Consider the following 20,313-nt stretch of genomic DNA (forward strand, 5'->3'; position numbering starts at 1 on the left):
TGGGAGATGGGCAAGGAGGGGCTACAAAGGCCACCTGCAGTCCATCCTGGTGGGGTAGGATGGGTGGGGTGGACAGGAAGCTCTGTGGGCCTTGCACCCCATCCACCAGCACCCAGGGTGGTCGGTGCACTTGGTCAAGGGGAGGTCCTGCCCTTGGGTGGGCTGAGGGACAGGAGGGTACAGCCTGGGGTAAGGCAGGGCGCTGACTGGCTCCTGTTCCCCCTCCCCACCCCCTCCACAGCCATCTCAGCTTCTTTGCCTCCAAGCCCAGCCCCACAGCCATGATCCTCAACCTGTGGGAGGCGCGGCACTTCCCCAACGGCAACCTCAGCCAGCTGGCTGCAGCAGTAGCCGGACTGGGCCAGCCAGACGCTGGCCTCTTCACGGTGTCAGAGGCGGAGTGCTGAGGCCAGCCAGGCCTACAACGCCTACACTCTCACCAGCTTTGGCACCCACCAGGGACGGACAGATGCCAGACGGGGCCCTTCCCCCATGCTCAGGGGGAGCTGTGTGGACAGGCCCCCTCCTGGCAGACACTGTCCCTTAACACTGGCCCTTCAGACCCTGCCTACACTTCTGCCCCTCCAAGGCCTGCCTGGCCAGGCTGGCACTGCCACCTGCTCTGACCATGCCCTGGCCTCTGGGGCCCACCCAGGGTGGACAGTGCCTAGAGCCCAAGCCAGGCCCAGCCCATCTGTGTGTGTGTATGTGCGTGTGATGCTACCTCTCCTCCTGCCCCTGGCCAGGAGGCCGCATACACACGGGCATGCGCGCACACGCTGGGCTCGGGACATGGCCCCCAGAGCTCCTGCCTGAGCTGGACCTTATGCAAACATTTCTGTGCCTGCCAGGTAGGGGCACATCTGAGGGGCCTGGCTTCAAGCCTGTTAGATTGAGGGCCACAGCTGGACAAGGGGCGGCCCCTGGGTTCAGGCACACAACCACCGCACGGGCATGTGCCCATGCATGTCTCGTGTTCTCATCTCACATACTCCCCCTCTCACACACACACACACACACACACACACGCTCATCTCATGCTGTACACCTGGAGGCCACTCACGTCTCTCACACCCAGTATCAGTCCACATCTGCCTCTCACATGCTGCCCTTCTCCCACCCACCCAGGGACACCCAATGGCTCCTCCCTGATCCTCCCTCTACCCCCAGCCTGGAGGAGCCCTGCCCAACAGGGCATGTGAATATGCAATGGGAGTCCCGGGCTGGACAATGGCAAGTGTGCGTGCCGTGGCGTGCCCGCTCCTGGGACTGGCCGGTTCCCCCATGCGGGGTCTGTTGTGTGAAGCTCGTGCCCTGACTCTGTCTTAAGTGCATTCGTGCACTTACACTTGGCCTTATGTACACAGCCTTGCCCGGCCGCCGGGGTGCGTAGGGATTTTAGCGGACGTGAATGTAAATAAATTATATATATATATTGCTAACCCAAGTGCTACTTCTCTCTGAGAAAGCCAGAGGTCAAGGCTAGTGGCCACAGAATGGCCACATTTGGGCTATTCTGGGAGTCCTGGGTAGCTGGGGACAGGTAGGACCTGGGCCCTGGTCCAGCAAGGGTAGTTCCTGGAGACTTCTTCAAACATGGTCCATCTGGGCAAGGCGACAGGCAACCGCAGTGACCAGGGCTGCACCTTTGCCAGACCCATCTTCTGACTGCAGGAAGGTGACCGCACAGCGAGGGGCTAGCTCCCTGACTGTGGCCGCCACCAGGCCGGAGAAGCTGTGAAGGAGAGGGGCTGAGGTAAGACCAGGCCAGCCAGACCCCAGCCAGCCATGCCTCCCTGCTCAGCCCAGCACCCAGACTCACTGGGGGTGCAGCTTGTAGAGGGTCCCATCCACCCCCACGGATACAGTCAACTCTTCTAGGCCCCGGTTCTCACGGATCTTCTCCACCACAGCAGCCACACCCGCCCCACAGAGCTGGGCAGCCCGCTGAGACACAGCCTGGCACACCTCCAGAACCATCAGGGCATCATCTGAGGTCAGGGGCAGTCCCAGATCCTCCAGGATGGCTCGGACCTGCCTCAGAGCCAGGCTGTCACTGAGGAAAGAAAGGAAGAAAGCACAGAGAGCCAGAGTCCTGCATTAGCTTTCCCACCTCATGACATCTCCATCCTCTGGAATGGACCTCCCACCAACCAAAATTTTACCCAAAGTGGATAGATTCCTTTGGGAGGTGGAAGGAGCAATGCAGGCCTCAGGTACCTTTCAATCTCAGAGAGAAACTTGGTCTTGAAGATGTCCCTGGTCTGAAGGCGCTGGGTCTGCTGGCCCCGGAAGAGAACTCCAAGGCTGGTCAAATGCAAGAGAATGTGGCGGACGATCTCCCCAAGGTACATGCCACTGATCATCTTCTCAAAACTGCAAGAAAGCATAGGTGCACAAAGGTCAGGAGACCCCACCTGCTACCATAACCAGTGCCAGCCACCACCAGCCACCTCTTTCCAACCCAGCCCATACCTCTGCTTGCCAGGGTTGATGGATGCTTGGTCCACATTTGCATCAAAGCAGGTTCTGAGCAAGCCCAGAGAGCCATCATCCCCAAAGGCTCCCCACTCCATATTGATGCACATGTGGCCTGAATCCCCAGCCACACTTGCCACATTCCGAAGTTCCTCCATGTAGCAGGCATTAGTGCCAGTTCCTGCAGAGAGGCCAGACAGGGTGGAAGCCATTTACTGACATGGATAAGACTCCTCTGAACCCTTCCCAGACTGAGATGGCAAAATTTGGGTTCATGTCTTACCTCTCCATTTCCCCACAGTCACAACCTGTGCCAGATCCTGATATGCCTTCCTTCCTGACATTCCTTCTGAAGACCCTGGGGCATCAAGGCCTCTGGGCCTCCACTACTTTCCTTACAAGCACCACCATCACTGTATCTTCCATGCTACCCCAGACCACCCCTGGGAGATACGTGAGGGAGCCTCCCAACCCCTGCTGCCTGCAACTGAGAGGCCCAATCTCCCTACACTGGCTTTCCACATCTTTAGTCAAACCAGCAGGTTCTGGCTGGGAACCAGGGACATAGGAATCAAGACATGAGGAGCCCTACAGTGGCCAAAGTTGGGCAGTAAGCAGCTAACTCTGATAGTGCCTGTATGTACCCAGATAGAAGTGCAAATAAGAGCATCATGGGAGCCTTAAGCACCGCTGAGTCTTCCTGCCTAGAGGGTCAGGAAAAGCTACAGAGAGGAAATGACGTTTGGATTTTACCTTAAAGCCAAGAAGCACAGAAAGGAAAGGCATTCTAGGCAGAAGGCATACTCTGGGTAAAGACATCCCCTCCCTCTCCCCCAATACATGGTCAGCTCTAGGCAGGTGGTCTCCTTGTCAGCCCCACCTGGAATTCCTCTCACTAGTTGTTTATTCACATAGCAATCTGGGCACACCTCTCCTGAGCATCTCTCCATGCTAGGTTCTATTTTCAAGAAGCCCCCAGTTTAAAGGAGGCTACTACATACCTCCTTCTCTGGGAGACTACCCAAAGAGCTGTGGGAGCCCTCCTCCACTGCCTAGACAACCCTCTCTCTTCAAGTCCCATTCATGTTGGGATCACTTCCTTTCTGATCTTGGCCTTGTCACCCTGATGTGTAGAGTCCGATTAAGCTCTCTGACTGCCACATGCTGTTCTGGGCTCAATTCCCACTAAATGGTCAGTTGTTTGTTTGTTTTAAAGTTTTTTTTTTGTTTTTTTTTTTTTTTTCATTTAAGTAATCTCTACACCCCACATGGGACTTTAACTCACGATCCTGAGATCAAGAGTGACATGCTCCTCTGACAGCCAGCCAGGCACCCCATGGTCAGTTTTGAGAAGACAGGTATTTCCCCTGTCTTTATGTGGTTTCCTGACCTTTCATCCAGGCCCTATCTGGCCAGAGGAGAAATGCTTAATAAAGACTTAGGATCTTGGACTACCTGAAGGACCCCCACAGCTCATTCTGTGTCCTCCACCCACAGCCTCTACTCAGTTCCAAGCACTGTATATGTACCATGAGCTAAGCATTGTCCCACACTTTGTTGCCTCTTGTTTCATTCTCATGACCCTTGAGACAGGCATTATTATCTCCATCTTAGAGAGAAGGAAACTGAGTCTCTGGTGATTTGGTCAAGGTCGTACAGATAGAAGTGGCAGAGCTAGTATTTCCACCCAAATCTGTATGACTCTAAAGCTCAGAGTCATTTAACTGAAGGGCAAACTGAGGCTCAGAGAGCTTAAATGACTGTGAGTCAGTAGCTGAGCTGGGCTAAACAACCAAAGTTTAGACACCCAGTCCAAATGAGTGTTGCAGGGCCTAGTTGGGTCAGGCAGGAAAGATGCCACATCCCCAAGACCAGGGGAGTGTCCAACCTGAGGAATCAACAGGAAGCAATGAATTAACACCAGGCAGTAGGAGCACAAAAAAGCAGGGCCCTCCTCACCAACAATGAGGCCGACCTCACAACGGGGATCCTCATAGCCACAGGACATCATGGTCCCCACCGTGTCATTGACAATGGCAACCACATTCAGCTTCACTGCCTGCACACAAAAGGATGCTGCTAGTTGCTGGGCAACGTGGTCGTCACGGCAACCAGCGCTGGACCCAAAGGTCTCTACTGCAGAGAGCCACCCACTCCACCCCCCTGGGTCAGGAAGCAAGGGACCCTTTGCTCCCTTCAAGGCCTGCCACAGCCCCAAGCATCCCTAGAGGCAGACTCCTCACCTGTTTTCGCCCAATGGCTTCCCGCAGCAGACACACAACATCTTGGCCCTCACAGTCTGATGCATTGAAACCCTTTGTCCAGTTTAGGAGGATGCCCTAGGGTGGGACCAAGGTGGGGCAGGAAGGTAAAGGCCCCTTGGAATCTCACTCACCCTCCCCAAAGCCTGCATCCCATCAGAAGCATACGATTTCCCCTCTCCCCAAACAGGATCCCATACCCACTCTGCCACATGGTTGAAGGCCTTGCCCTCTGCCCCTCCTAACTCTCCAGGGGCCTTCCTGTGTAAAGAAAGCTATTAATAACCATCTGACCTATGTCTTCTATTATTAGTGCCAGAATGCTCAGATGGTCTGAGAGTCTGGATGTTTTAAGACGGCTGCCCAGAAGGAACGGCCCTTCATAATTGGGTTAGGAATGAACCGAGCTGATAAAATGAGTGCTATGTATGAGAAGGGGGAGGACACAGAAGGCTCAGGGGTCCAAATGACAGAAAATTCTGCTCTTTCAGAAAGAACTAGCAAGAGTCACTTGAGAGGAAGGAAATTGAGGAATTAGGGATAGAGCCGTGTCCATAGCAGATACACTTGTGTGTTCCAGATATGAGTGCAGGACAAATGGAAAAGCCAGAATCCAGACACCTGGGCAGAATGGGGGGAGACAAGACAGATAGGCCTTTATTGTGAGACATTGGCCTTAAATTGTGAACTTAGTGATGGGCTTGGCAGCATAGAACTATTCATTTCTAAGTGTGCTTCCTCTTGAGGGTGGGGGCAGGAGGAGTTAGCCTACTGCTATTAGAAAATGGCAGCTCTGCCCAAAGTATGAGCATGCAGAGCAGCTATGAAAATCTTTGGGGCAGGAGATTTTAGAACTATTAACCGACATTTCCCCCAACAATATTTCCTTTTATCCTTTTTCCTATATAACCACAGCCAGATTGTTCTATGCTCATTGTATTGAAACCAGAAACCAGAGAGTGAGAGGGCAAATGAGGAGGAGGGTTAGTGTGGGGGAGACAGATCATTAGTAGCAGCAAAACTTCCCTGCTCCCAGACAAGAGAAAGACCCCTGGTCTGGGGAAGGGGTGCTGGGTGTGAGGGACTGAAGTTTTGGAGTTTCCTGAGAAAGGTGTCCTATGCCTCTTCCTGGGCCATTCCCCTGTGTGGGAAGGGAGGAGACAGTAGAGATTGGAGTGACCTGACAGCAGAGGAGGTCTCTGTCCTCCTTCCCCTTGGAGGGGAAGGTGAGTTGTCAAGGAAGGTGTCAAGAACCAAGACAGGAAGTGGCAGAGAGTCCACATAGCTGGGGCCTGGGCATCTCCTGACTTCCCCGAGTATCTGCACGTACACAACAAAGGATGCTGTGCAGTTGGGAGCGACCCCTACCTGGAGAAGGAGGTCCCCAAATTGATTATCATTAAGTTATCACTCCTCAAAAGAATGTGGGCTCAACACAGAAATTAAGTTCAGTTCTAGAAAATGAATAGGACCTTGTTTGTTTTTGCATGCCTGATTTTGCATCCTGAGTCCCATCTTCTTCTCACACCTTACAAGGAATAATCAAACGGTGCAAGGGTGCTTAGCCTAGAGTGGAGGAGACCAGCAGACAGTGCTGAATGCTCAATTCCAAAGGGCCACTGTGTGAAAGAAAGCAAAATACAGAGGCAGGTGTCTGAGAGAGGTCAGAGCTGGAGCAGAGGTGAAACCTGCACAAAGGCTGGGTGGAGAAGAGAAAGCAGAGCTTTTTCAGTGAGCACAGGCGTGGAAGAATGTGGTGGGCAACTTTAGGGGCAGCAAGCTCCTCATCACAGGAGGCTTTCTGGCAGAAGTTGGGGTTGTTGAGGAGGAGACTCCTGGGAACTTGGACCAGAGGTCTGGGAGGAGCTGTCTGCATGACAGGCCTCAGATGTATGCACTGAGAAGTCCAGCATTCCTGTTGAAGGACATGCAGAGGTGGATGCTTAGTGGGTGCTGTGTCTAGTTCTGTGCTGCTCTGCCATTCCAGTCAGGCACCCAACACCAAGCCAGGGCACAGCAAGGCCAGGAAGGGAAGACATGCAAAGAAACTGGACAACACAGCCGCTTGAAATACAGGAACAAATGCTCTTCCCTGCAGGTCCCCTAGATCAGTACACCAGGGCTGTGGGGGAGAGTCAGTGTGTCCCCTCATCAGCCCTGATCTGGGCCTACACTGCTCCCGAGCGCCCAGACCTAACCTGGCTCCACTTTCCTGCCCATTGGCAGCCCCCAGGGGTATCCATGATCTTTTCCACCTCAGGCCTCTTTATAGCCCTAGATTCCAGGCCACTTCACTAGATTCTAGGCCACACCTCCTCCACCTGCACGCACCATATCCAGGGAAACTGGGACTAAGTGCTGGCCCAGCACAGCAGTGCTTCTGCCCACCCCTAGCTCCAGCCCAGGACACCTGAAGCCCTCTCCCAGGCCTCCTGCCCATTTCATGAAGGGGATGAGGGTGGAAAGCCCTTGGGGATGGTTTCTCCTGGCCCTCCCTCCCTCACCTGATCCAGGCCAAGCTGCCTGCATGGGAAGGAGAAGGTGAAACCCAGGGGGAGGCTCTGCCCACTCAGGCCTTGCTTCTGCTGGAAGTCCACAATGCAGTCCACAATGTGGTCGAAGAGCTAAGATACGGGGCAAGTCAGAGGGTGGTCCCATCCTGGCTCTTCCCCATTCTTGACATCAGGTCCAAGCTGTGAGTACCTGCTGTCCAGAGCCCTGGGCCACACACTCTGGGATGGAGTAGACCTGGCTGGTGATCTGCACACCTCCTGCAGTTACACGTACCAGGAGGACCCGGAAGTTGGTGCCCCCAAGGTCCAGGGCCAGGAAGTCCCCACGCTCTGTGGGACAGAGACCCTCAGTGCCAGGACAAAGCTGGTGGCTCGACTTCAGCACATGCTATGACTTCCAGGAACCCATAACCCAGCCCCACACTTAGGCCAGGTCCTCACCACTGCCATCAGGCGTGGCCCGTACATAAGTGGGCAGCATTCGGAGGGATGAGGCCTCCCCTCGGAGCCCCTTGGCCATGGCCTCCTGCATCTGTGCCTGCACTGCTGCCAGCTGTTCACGGTTCAACCGGAATGGTGCCAGGGTCTCTTCCAGCAGGCGTCGGTGAGCAGCCAGGCGGGCAGCCACAGCAGTCACCATTGCCACGCCCCGGCCGCCCCCGTCCACAGAGGGAATGAAGGAGACGTCACATTCAGGGACCAGGAGCATCACGGTCTCCTGCAGGATGCTGAGGAAACTACACAGACACATAGCAAGCATACCTGGCTTGGCACCTGAACCTGAACCCCAGGGCTTGCTGAAGCCCTGAGCCCCATTACTCCAGATCCCTTCAATTCTAAATCCATCTGTGAACCAACCATATGCCCAGTGTCTCCAGTGCTCCCAGAGACCCCTCCCTTGCACACCCAAAGAGAAGCATCTTTTCTCTCCCGTGACTTCCTCTGGCTTCCCTTAGTCCCCATCTGACCTCACTCTGCTTGAGTGCCACTTGTACCCACTGCCTGGCACCCATGCTACCACAGAGTGCCCTCTGGGTCTCTATGGAAAACACACACATGTTCTTGCTACCTGCTCACACAGGATTGTGTGTTTTTCCCATACCTGGGATGTCGCTCAAACACTCGGCCTCCGGTGGCCACAGCGATCTGAAGCATCTGCTGCTCCCGGCTGTGTTGGAGGCGGGAGAGAACAGCAGCCAGGGCAGCACCACAGAGTCGGGCAGCCCGAGTAAACACGGCTGTGCACACGTACCGCACAAGCTCAGCATCCGAGGTTCCCACGCTCAGGCCCAAGTCCTGCAGGATAGCATGCACACGGGCTGCCCCGGCCAAGGGGCTAGAGGGACACAGCATACTGGGACTCAAGAGCCTGGAAGCTCCCTACCCACCCCCAGCCCCAGAGCTACCTGGGGGACAGAGCATCCTTCCCTCTCCCAAGCCAAGAAGCCCCTTGTCTAGGCCCACTCGCTTTCCCTACTTACTCCTCCATCTCAGTCACATGCTCTAGGAGAATGCTGCCTCGGCTCAGCAGGGCAGGGGAGGTGCAGCCGCCAAAGAGGGCTCCTTGCTGGGCCAGGTGAGCCAACACAAGCCTCACCAGTTCACCCAGGTACAAGCCCCCAATCATCTTCTCAAACCTATAGGTAGGAAGTATGGCTGGACAGAGCCTTTCTTAAGCCCTCAGCCCACCTGACCCCACCTCTAAGAGCCCCAAAAGAAGGATCATTTTCTTTAGGGTCCCCGGACTGGAGGTTCTAGAAGCAAATGGCCTTCCAGGAGATAGGTGGGTGTTTATCCAGATTTTGCTGCCCCCTCTGGCTTAAGTTGGGTTCAGAGGGGCTCCTGGAGGGTGGCAGGACCCAAAAGAGGGCAGGGAACACCTGTCAGGAATAAGGGAGGGCTAAGTGTTGAAAACTCTGGGTTCTAGAATCTTAAGCCCTTAATTCTTTGAGCCTGGCCAGGGCCCCCCAGGTTGCAACCTGGAAACCCTATGAGCAAGCAAGAGGGAGGGTCCTGAGTTCAGGGATAGCAGTGAGGAAGGGAGCAGAAGAATGATAAGCTCTAGAGCAGAAGATCAGGCCACCTCTGGGCACCAGGATTCAGGGACTCTTGGTCCAAGGCATGGTCAAATGTGGTCAGCACTGGTCCCAGGGCTTCATCATCGCCGAAGGAGCCCCACTCAACGCTGACGCAGACACGGCCCCGGTCCTCATCCAGCACCGCCACATGCCTTGCCTCCTCCATGTAACATGCATTGGTGCCAGTGTCTGGCAGGGATGACTCCATCAGGACCTCCCCATCAGGTAGCTGTGCCCTCTACCCATCATCACAAATGGCCCACCGCTCACCTACAACAAGCCCGACCTCACAAGGCCCAACCCCTGGCTCGCAGCCCATCATGGTGCCCACTGTGTCATTCACCACGGCAACCACATCGATGCTGTAGGCCTAGACAATGGAGAGGGCAGAGGTCAGGGTTCTACCTATGTAGGTAGTGGGGAACCGGGGGGATAGGCAAGCCTAGGGCCTTGGTTTGACGGAGGGGTCCTGGCTTTGATGGAGGTTCTCAGAGTCCATGAAATATGTGTGCTCATGCCCACACATATATTCTAGGCCATCCCACCTAGAGGATTTTCCTCCCATTCCACACTTCCCCTTGGCTCTTCCACCCCCAGCTCGGGTTCTGGGACTCTCAAAGGCTCCAACCTCAGCCATCACCCCCAGAACACCAGCGCTCCCCACAGGACCAAGATGAGGGTGAGCAAGCATGGCATCTGGAAAACTGCACTGTTGGCACCTGGCTTGCTCATCCTCATCTTGGCCTGGCTTCCCAAGCCTGCTCCTCCCAGCCCTGACTACCATCCACTAGCACCACTGTATTTAGTCACATGAATTCAGATCCACCTTTCTCAGGCATCCAGGCTTTTGCATATTCTCTTCTCTGAAACCAGACCTTCCACCCCAGGCCTAGCTTATACACCTGGAGAATTCCTCCTTCAAATCCCTGCCCAGGTCCTGGTGTACCTTTCCCAGTGCTACCAGAGTCATTGGAACCACCTCCTTGACAGGGACAATCTTTTGTCAAAATGCTTTCCCACTAGACTGTGAAGTCCTTGAGGACAGGGTCAAGTCCTTTCATCCTTGTTTTCTCCTACAGTCCTGAAAATTTTTTGACCTTTCCTAGCCTCAGCCTCCTTACCTATAAAATGGGAATGGTAGCAACATTCACCCCAGAGTTAAACTGGATAAAGGATATAAACAGAAAAGGAAAGCAGGCCTTCCCAGGAGCACAGGCACAGCCTATGTGTGCTGGGCCCAGGCCCAGGCCACACAAGCTGCCCTCCCATTGCCCTTGCCTCTACTCACCCCCTGCCTCTTGATGGCATCTCGTAGTAACTGGACCACGTCGTGGCCTTCCACACCACTGCACCTAAAACCTTTGGTCCAGGAAATGAGGGTGCTCTGGGGGCAGGAAAGCTGGGTTACTCCCCAGCAACCTTCATAGGGTTGTGGTTCCTCCACCCAATGTTCCCATGCCCACTCTGCCTCACCCTGTCCAGTCCTGTCTGGTGACAAGGGAAGGAGAAGCTGAACCCAAGCTGCAGATCCTGAGTGCTCACAGGGAATGCATCCAGGAACTCAGACAGGCAGTGGGCAGCAAAGTCAAAGAGCTGTGGAACAGGTTGGGGGCTCAAATCTGCCCACCAGAGCCCTGGCTACCCAGCCAAGCCCCAGAGACTGGGCAGTGACCTCTCACCTGCTGACCAGGTCCCAGCATCACTTCTGGGGGGATCACAAACTCCTGGCTCCGGGGCTCCATCCTGTGTCCTTCAGTGCCCATCAGAGTCACCCACAGAACACGCAGTGAGGCCCCTGTGGCCCCCAGCTCCAGCACCAAAAAATCTCCTTGCTCTGGGGCAGAAAGGTCACAGAAAGGCATGAGCTGGCAAGACAAGCCCTCTGCCTCCCAGAAACATCTCCAAGGACTGTAAAGTCTCATTAAGAGAGCTTAGAGTTGGGAACCTTAATGGGAAGAGGGATAAGGAACTTCTCCCTTCCCCAGATCAGAACACTCTCCCCAGGCCTGCCCACCCATCTTAGTCTATGTCACCCACCAGTGCCATGTGGGGTGGACCCCACATATGTGGGCAGCATCCGGACAGCGGAAGCAGAGCTGGCCTGCCCCCCTAGTGCCTGCTCCATGGAGCCCAGGAGGCTGGTTTGGATCTGCTGCAGCTGTGTCTGTGTTACCTTGAATTGCTGTAGGCATTCCAGCACCTGGGGAGAAACAGGCTAACATCTGGGCAAGAGCCCTGTTAACCTAGCCAAGCTCTCTCACTCTAATCAGGACTGTCCTGCCTGGCTCACACCTCCTCTTCTTGCCAGTACAGACCAGCACCTCCCTTGACTTTCCCAGAAGCTGACTAGAGCCCTTCCTGAGCTCTTTCTGAGCCTTGCTGGTCTCCCCAACACCTGCTCAGCCCCACTCCTCACCTCTTCACATCCCTTGGCTCTCTTTTATAGCCTGCAGCTTACACTACATTCCTGCATTCTTAGAAGGTTCCTTCTTAGAGGGGAGACCCACACACTTCCTCCTCCTGCTCCATTCTCTGGTAGCTCCTTCTCAGATCCCTGTGTCCCCTGCCCCTTCCTCTTCTTTGAATTCAGGGTTTAGTGAGATCTCTCTCCTGTCATACCCCTGACTCACTCTGGCTCCCCAGTACCCAGAGGTGAGCTGCTCAGTGAATTATCATTGAATGAGCAAATGAACAAAATGTGTGAATGAATCTCAAGTTCAGGTTCTTAATCCATTTGACTCTGGAACCTAAGTAAGCCCGGCCCAGGAAAATTTGGAGGCTACACAATGGAGGACAATTGGCCATCAGTCATCAGCCATCAGTCAGCCATCCTTCCCACAGACATCGATAGAGCCCCTACTACATGCCCAACACTATTCTAAGCACTATATGTTGCATAACCAGCTGAGTTCTGTTCTTGTGAAGCTCAGATTTCAGCATAGATGCAGAAAATAAGCAAATAAACATATATTCTGGTAGAAATGGTAGATTTTTTTTTTTTTTTAAAGGCAGGAATAGAAGTTTGAGAGTGACCAGGGGAGGAAGAGGTATTTTTGGATATTGGTCTGGGAAGTTCTCCCTGAGGAGGTGACCTAAATGAAGGAAGGGAACAAGCCATTTGAAGATCTGGAGAAGAGGATAAAGGGATTTTCTTCAGAGTGAGGGGATGAATTGGGGGGAAGGCTGGACTAGGGATGAATCAAAGTGATGGGAGGGATAGGCAAGCAAAAAGCAGAGAATAGGACACCCCAGGTTCTTCTCCATCAGGCTACTGTGGGGGAGTTTAAGAGGACCCCAGTACCTCATCTGTATGTGGAAACCTACCCCAGATGACTCTCTGGCCTGTCCTTCAAAGAGACACCAGCAGCCCTCCTAGGTTTGCTGGAGAGTCCCAACCTGTGACTCTATTTTCTAGTCTCCTGGCCTGAGCCTTTCCCAGGTCCTCACCACCTGTCCCACAGGAATTCCATTCCAGTGCCCCACGCTGGACCCATATCTGCAAAGTAACCACCAGGCATATGAATAAGGAGGCAGGGAGAGCCAAGGAGGAAAGGATGTTCAGTGAGGGAGATGCAGGCGAGTTGCTCCCACCTCTGCTTAAGAAGAGAATGGAAAACAGATTCCTAAGGAGGCAAATGATCCTACCTGGAGTGCCAGATGTTCAGTTCCGTGTTTACATTATAGGGGATGCTTCTAGCAGCCATGTACACTAGGAGGGGTTGTTCATGTGTTACAAATGATGAAACTGAAGCTCAGAGAGGGATAGTCATCTGCATAACCCAAGCAGCTATTAAGGGATAGAGTGGGATTTGAGCCCAGAACTGACCGAAGAGGGGTTTCCATATGAATGTGAAACCTTATAAAAACTAGCAATTTCACCTCAAAAGAACTCAAAGCTGATGAAGGTTACAGCAAAGAAACTCCAAAGGATGAGAAAACTTACATCTGAGTCCTTGTTCTGCCACTTCCTGGCTGTGTGGCCCTGGAATATGGCCAAGAGAATAATAATACTCAGAAGGCCTGAGTCCCCCATGCCAGGGGCCATGTCATTCATTGCTCACTTCTGTGGCCCAATCATGAGTTGTATACTAGGGAAACGTTGATAGCATGGTCTGGAGCAGAGACTGGACAAAGGTGAAGTGGGAGCGTGAAATGCAGTGAGGGGTGATGCCCTCACAGTTTAGGCAACAAGCCAAGTCCAGCAGATGTCAGAATAACCTAGAAAACTAAAGAAACTGCAGGGAACAACTCAAGAACCCTTTCATGGATGCCTCCTCTGTGCAGGTCCTTTATCTCCATTAGTTCACTTAATCCTCCAAGGGGGTGGGAGGATTAGACTTTATTTTCCTCCATTTTACTGATGAGGAAACAGACTAACAGATATGAAATGACTTACACAAGTGTTTCCTGCTTGATGGTGTAATATGCAAGGGTTTCTAAATCTTGGTCAAGATGACAGAAAAGAAGGGTGCCTGAGTGGCTTGGTTAGTTAAGTGTCTGACTCTTGGTTTCAGCTTGGGTAATGATCTATGGTTTGTGAGTTTGAGCTCTGAGTCCAGCTCTGCTTGCAATTCTCTCTACACCCCTCTCGCTGCCCCTCCCCCACTTGCTCTCTCTGTCTCTGTCTCTCTCAAAATAAATAGACTTAAAAAAAAAAACAGATGACAGAAAAGAGAAACTCAGTCTGAGCTGACTGTGCTGCAGAATAACCTCTACATTGAGTTCAGCCCTGCAATCATCTCTGTGTGCCTGATTGCAGTGGCCATGTTGAAGGGAGGGAGACATGCAGGAGTAACTAAAGAAATAGGAGAAGGAAGTGCCTTAAGAATGCAACTTTCTACCAGAAAACCCCAAGATGGTCCTTTCTAGACTATGCCAACCCATCAGGGCAGGGACAGCGTCTATGTAGCAAGGTGGCAAAAGCAATGCCTTTGGAACTGAAACACCTCAGCTGAAGCTCCTGTTTAGCTCAACTAAAACTCAAATCACTTCACCTCTCTAAGTCCCCTCTTTCTCAGCTGTAAGATGAAAAGATAATCCCCACCTTGCTGTTGTGTGGAGCCACAGAAGAGGTAGTTACCAGATCAGATCTGAAAGGCTTGGTTAACTAGAAAGGGCTGCATGGCTGTGAGCCCATGGCCCCACTGCATATTCAGCTGATCCTGCCCTTGACAGCCTTGAATAGCCATGAGACAGAAACCCAGTGCTGCACTTACCAGCTCAGAGCTGTCTGAGGGGCAAGGCAAGCCCTTCTGGGAGCAGCTAGGAAATCCTTCCCTTTGCTGCAACCCTACTGCCCCAATGGAGTCCATGTGTTTCCACAATGGGGGGTGGCCACCTATAGAAGGAAAAGGACAGCCCTCATGAACCACACACTCTGCAAACCCTCAGAGGCCATGGCCCTTAACTTTCTTCCTTCTTAAGGGGTCTGGGAAGAAAGCTGTGTGCAGAGCTCATAACCTCTGACCATCAACGGATCCTTTGGTAATCAACCAGAAGGCCTTCATTTTCCAGAAGCATGTATATTAACAGAGCATTAGGAAGACTGATTTCTAATCCCAATGCCATTTATTCATTCTGTCATTTATTTACATTTACAATTCCTGATGGCTACTGTGCCTAATGTTGGGGTACAAAGGAGATGTAGCCCTTGGCCTCAGGGATTTCAGAGCCTTACCAACAATCATAATACAGTTGACATGGGCAGTAACAGACATGGACCTGCTACTGTGCTTGGGATTTCAGGGATGTTCCAGAGGTTTGGAACAAAGGGTGTGAGGTAAGGAGGGGCCAAAGACTTGCTGGAGAAGCAGGCAGGCTGGACTAAGAATGGCCTTTATGCCTAGCTAAGGCATGCAGATTTCATCTTTTTTTTTTTTTAAGTTTATTTTGAGAAAGAGAAAGAGAGGGTGAGTGGAGGAGGGGCAGAGAGAGGGAGAGAGAGAGAATCCCAAGCAGGCTCCGCACTGTCAGCTCAGAGCCCAATGTGGAGCTCAGTCTCACGAACCGTGAGGTCATGACCTGAGCCCAAATCAAGAGTTGGACACTTAACTGACTAAGCCACCCAGGTGCCCAGCAAACTTCATCTTGAAGGGAGATCTAAACAGGGATGGGTTCGCGCTTTAGAAAGGAGTTCCACTAGTGGCACAACTTCGGGCAGGTCATTTCTGACTTCTTTGAATTTCAGTTTTTTCATCTGTAAAATGGGAGGAAATATCTACCATCTACCTTTACAAGGTTGTTGTAAGAATTAAATGGAGTAAGACTTAGAAAATGCTTTGAGGGGCGCCTGGGTGGCTCAATCAGTTAAGCATCTGACTTTAGCTCAGGTCATGATCTAACGGTTTGTGAGTTCAAGTCCTGCATTGGGCTCTGTGGTGACAGCTTGGAGCCTGGAGTCTGCTTTGGATTCTGTGTCTCCCTCTCTCTGCCCCTCTCCCAATCACACTCTGTCTCTCTCAAAAATAAGTACACATTAAAATAAATAAATAAATAAAGTTAGTTTTGGGATTTTTTTTTTTCCTTCAGGAAATTTAATGTGTAACACAAACATCAGTTCATGGGTGGGTTTTAGAAGTATAGTGATGCAGAATGGAAACAGCCCTGTGCTCAAAGTCGAGGACCCAGCTCTTCACAAAGCAGCATCACCAGGTGTCTAATCTGGAGGCCTAATTTTCTTCATCTGCCAAATGGGGACCAATATATGTCAAAGGGCTATGTGGCGCAAATGAAATAATGAGAACAAAAGAACCTTGCTCAGGGTGTGCCTTCAGATTTATTTAGATGAATCTGAATTGAAACTCTATGAGCCTCAATCTCCTCTTCTATGACAGGACAAAAATTCAGTTCTTGTGAGGATTAAAGGAGTTAATGAATCTGAAAGCCCTTTGCACACTGTAAAGGACTGTAGAGATGTCTGGTACTTTGCTAATTCAAGCTAGAGGTGGTATTGGTGTTCCAAGAAGTTCCCAAGGGAGCTTTTGGGGATTCAGGTGCCTTTCAGGGTTAAGAAAAAGGGAAAATGCAGTGGAGGCCCCAAGATGAGCAGAAGGCATCTGTCCACTGAATTACTCTACCTCTCTTCCTATAACAGCAAAACTTCAGGAAAGATACTCTTCCATCCCTGCAACCCCTCCCCATCTTCCACCCCCATGATGCCCATGAATTTGCCCTCCTACTGATCACCTAGGATCTCCTGACTGCCCAATCCCAACCTTTTCCTCAGTCCCCACCCTTACTGTCCTCTCTCAGTCATGCAAAGCCATGAGCATTCTTTTCACTGTAAAATTCCCTTGTCCCTTGGCTTTGACAGCCAGTCTTTCCTGGGCCTCCTTCCTGAGTCTCTCATAGTCTTCATAACTTCTTCTCTCCTCTCCCCTTAAACAACACCCCCCTCTCCTAGTTTCTGGCCATAGCCCTCTTCCCCACACTCCCTTTGTATCATCTGCAAGGTTTGATTGAGGCCTATTTGCAAGGGCTCCTAAATCAACCCCTGTCCTGAACCAAATCCCAAATTCTAATGGTCTGTTAGACATTACTGTCCAGACGATAGAGAGGCTCATCAAATTCAATAGTCAAAGACACATTCATTTTCTCCTTCACTTTTCCTTATGAAACTCTTCCTGTCCTCCACATTGGCTGGAGGCATTAAGGTTGCTCACTCTCACAGCTATTCAGGTGCCTGTTTACATCCTTGACCCTCACTTCCTCTATGCAATCAGGTCTTACGCTGAAAGAGCTAAAAATGGAAAGAGTTCTCCCATGTATCCCCTCCTCCTGGTTCCCACTGCCATTGCCCCAGACCCTATTCCCATCTGATTATTCCAACAACTACTAACTGATACTTCTGCTCCAATTTGTATATCTCCCTGCCCTACCAACTACCAACATATCACCAGACTATGCAAAAATGCCATTTCCCAGCCCTATCTCCCTTAAGGAGGTAAACCTTTACATTGTGATGTTCCCACTGCAGGGAAAAAAAAAAAAAAAAAAAAAAAGTCTAAAACTCTTTATCACAGCATTGCAGGCCCCAAGCTTCCTCTCTTGCTACTCCCACTCATAGTCCAGCCACACTTACTACAAGCTTCACCCTGTCTCCTGCTGTCCAGCCTTCATTCACGGCATTCCTTGACTCTGGAAGTACTGTGTCTGAGTCATTTACATCTTCAGCCCAGCACAAAATTTGGCATAGGTAGGTGCTAATACAGCTTTGAAAAATTTGGGGGTTGGGGGTGGGGTCCTTATTTGGAGAACTAAGAAATGAGTTTCTAACAAATTTCCTCAAAGTAACATATACCTAATTTCCAAAATCTGTCAAATGGGAATGTTAACTCCACGTATGTTACAAGTTTGTTTCAAGAATAAAATGGGATAACTAAGGCAATTATAATCTTAGTAAAGGGCCAAGAGTTACACACGGGGTGAGCTTTCACTCTCCTTTTGAGGCTCAGCTAACTCAAACATTCATTCACTCACTCCCAGCTAATTCAATCATATATTCACTCTCTTACTCATTCACTCTTCTATTTGATATCTATTCCATATTTCTACATGCCAAAGACTGTGAAGATTCCCCTCAATAAATCTCAGTGTTTACACTCCCAGTAAATGTATCCCTGTTTGCCTCTTCCAGCTGAGCCCAGTGGGGAGGGACATTTCTTCCACATCCCTAGATTCCCAGAACCCAGCCAGGGTCTGCACATGTTTGAGTAACTGTTGGCCTCTTAGCTTAACTCAGCTGAATCAGCTACATGAAGTGAGACTTCCTTCTGAAAAGTATCCACGGATCCCTGCCAAGGATGGGAGCTACCACTGAGGACATCTGGCTTAGTCGTTCCAGCCTCCACTCCCCTAGCATGGGCCAAGCTGGAGAGATGAGGGCAAGGGACTGGGGCTGAAGCAAGCAGGAATTAGAAGAGGCTCTTACCTGGGAGAAGCAGTTGGTCACTTTCCTCGGGCGTCAGCTCTTCTCTCTCAATGTGAGGCATCCCACTGAACTGTGAAATGAAACTCACAAGTCACCTGAGTTGTAATGTCCCACCCTCTTCCTTGGCCACCACTAACTGAACATCAGTTAATTCAGGAAGGTGCACTTCCTTCTGAGTCTGCCTTAAGAGAAGCCCAGCACAGGCAGGGCTATGGTGCAAACTTAAGCAAGATGAAGCAGGAAACTGGAGCCCTGAACTAGGTCAAGGACCCTGGGACATCCCCTCTGTAATGCTGGGAGCTCCGTCCACTTTACAAACACTCAGAGTCTGAGTTTTGAGTTGATGGCTTACCCCTGGAAAGATGGAAGAGCCTAGCATGAGAAATGTACAGTACAATAGACAATTTTCCAAAATGTAGTACTGGGGCAGATGGGTGGCTCAGTCAGTTAAGTGTCAACTCTTGATTTCAGCCTCAGTTGTGATCTCCAGACTCGTGGGATCGAGCCCTCCATTGGGCTCTGCACTGGCAGCATGGAGCCTGCATAGGATTCTTTCTTTCCCTCTCTCTGCCTCTCCCCAACTCACACACACACTCTCTCTCAAAATAAATAAATCAACAGTAAAATGCTGAAGTACTAATGTGCAAGAGGCAATGTGGGAACACAAGAGGAAGAGACTAACTCTGTTCTAGAGTGGGCAGGGCAATTTGAGAAAGCTAAGCCTTGAAGGACGAATAGCAGTATGCTGGCAGAGGTGATCCTTGACAAAGAGAAGATCATGTACAAAATCACGGAGCACAAGGCACCTTCATGGAATGGGATGCAGCTCCAAAGACCTAAAGAAGATATGTGTAGGTGGGGATATATAATGGGAAAGGTGGCAGCCAGACTGTAGAGTCTATCCTTGAATTGGTAGGCCAAGGGGTGGGTGGGGAGAAAGTAGGCTCATACCTTGGGTCTTCTCTACCAGAAAGGAAATGGGAATCTCAGGCTGCAGTACAGCTGTTGGCCACAAAGCTGTTTTTGCACAAATTGGTCTTCTTGAATACATAGAACCTTGGGGTATCACTATGACCACTCCCATGGTCTGAATATCTGTATCCCCCCCAAATTCTTATGTTGCAAACCTAATGCCCAAGGTGAAGATATGAGATGGGGCCTTTGGAAGATTAGTCATAAGGGCAGAGCCCTAATGGGATCAGTGCCCTCATAAAAGAGGCCCTAGAGAGCATCTTTGCCCCTTCTGTCATGAGAGGATATGAGAAGTTGGCAGTCTGCAACCTAGAAAAGGGCCCTCACTCAATCATGCTTGATCTGAGACTTCAGTATACAGACTAATAAATTTCTGTTGTTTATATACCAGTCTGTGGTATTTTGTTATAGAAGTCTGAACAGGCTAAGACACCCACCAAGACAGGAGACCAGACATACTGCACCAATTTTCATTTCTGAGAAATTGGTAAGCAGAAATTTTAAAACTCTGGTCTACCTCAACAGCAGTAACCCTACCACTATCTACAGTAGAACATGGCCCCCATGTGACACCAGGGTGGAGACCAGGGATGATGGCTCTTGTATTAGCTTTGGCTAGATTAGTGCCAATCAGACACATGGGCTCTGAAAAGCAGGGAAACTGGGGGTGGGGTCAGGAGGACAGAGTGGCCATCACCCACAGCATAACATCCTGCCTAGCCTAGGGCTCTAGTCTCTCTCAGCTTAGTTTAGTTGGAAGAGAATATGGAACTGAATGTGATTCATGCTGACAGCCAGAGTCCACAGTCTTCTGGGCCAGGGTGAGGATATGTTCCTAACAAGTAATGCCAAAACTCTTCATCCATGTTTCTGGAAGTCCTGTGTCTATCTCCCCGATACCCTAGGCAGAGTGTTGGGGAAGTTCTGTGTCAGGGCCTATAGAGGGTGGAGATTGCTCGGGCTTGAGGTCTGTGAGCAGCTGTGACAGTCCTGGCTATAGCAGAGGCATAGTAGTAGCCAGAAGTTCTCTTTGGACGCCAGATGACCACTGACCAACAAGAAGGACAAATCCTGACAAGACT

The 20,313-nt window shown here is 51.2% G+C and overlaps 2 protein-coding genes across 4 annotated transcripts in view; one reads left to right on the plus strand and one right to left on the minus strand.

Annotated features, from left to right (window-relative positions):
- The window catches only part of UNC5A (unc-5 netrin receptor A), a 62,069-nt gene extending 60,627 nt beyond the window's left edge, over positions 1–1,442 (plus strand). For all 3 annotated transcript variants that reach the window (XM_019450413.2, XM_019450416.2, XM_019450415.2), the window contains one exon: positions 242–1,442. In XM_019450413.2, the coding sequence (XP_019305958.1) occupies positions 242–407 (166 nt within the window). In that variant the 3' untranslated portion in view covers positions 408–1,442. The remainder of the gene's footprint in view (positions 1–241) is intronic.
- On the minus strand, positions 1,413–19,561 carry HK3 (hexokinase 3). The gene is made up of 19 exons (XM_019450411.2): positions 18,260–19,561; positions 14,547–14,668; positions 11,368–11,530; positions 11,010–11,164; positions 10,804–10,923; positions 10,619–10,714; positions 9,601–9,700; positions 9,336–9,519; positions 8,734–8,889; positions 8,355–8,588; positions 7,694–7,989; positions 7,443–7,582; positions 7,244–7,363; positions 4,722–4,817; positions 4,438–4,537; positions 2,476–2,659; positions 2,221–2,376; positions 1,823–2,056; positions 1,413–1,735 (listed from the first exon to the last, which is right to left on the minus strand). The coding sequence occupies exons 1-19, from the start codon at positions 18,318–18,320 to the stop codon at positions 1,591–1,593; spliced, it is 2,862 nt and encodes a 953-aa protein (XP_019305956.2). The 5' UTR covers positions 18,321–19,561; the 3' UTR covers positions 1,413–1,590.
- Positions 19,562–20,313: the final 752 nt, after the last annotated feature.

This window comes from Panthera pardus, unplaced genomic scaffold, assembly GCF_024362965.1.
Source record: "Panthera pardus isolate Hobbes unplaced genomic scaffold, ASM2436296v1 HiC_scaffold_2, whole genome shotgun sequence".
NCBI classification, from domain to species: Eukaryota; Metazoa; Chordata; class Mammalia; order Carnivora; family Felidae; genus Panthera; species Panthera pardus.

Bases quoted from the DNA above. Each gene is read 5' to 3' on its own strand.
- HK3 (XM_019450411.2), bottom strand. From the start codon at position 18,320: ATGCCTCACATTGAGAGAGAAGAGCTGACGCCCGAGGAAAGTGACCAA. The intron at 7,990-8,354 runs GTATGGGAAAAA...GTGTCTGTGTAG, and splicing joins GTGTTTGAGCGACATCCCAG to TTTCCTCAGCATCCTGCAGG. The intron at 2,660-4,437 runs GTGAGGAGGGCC...GCCTCTCTGCAG, and splicing joins TGAGGTCGGCCTCATTGTTG to GAACTGGCACTAATGCCTGC.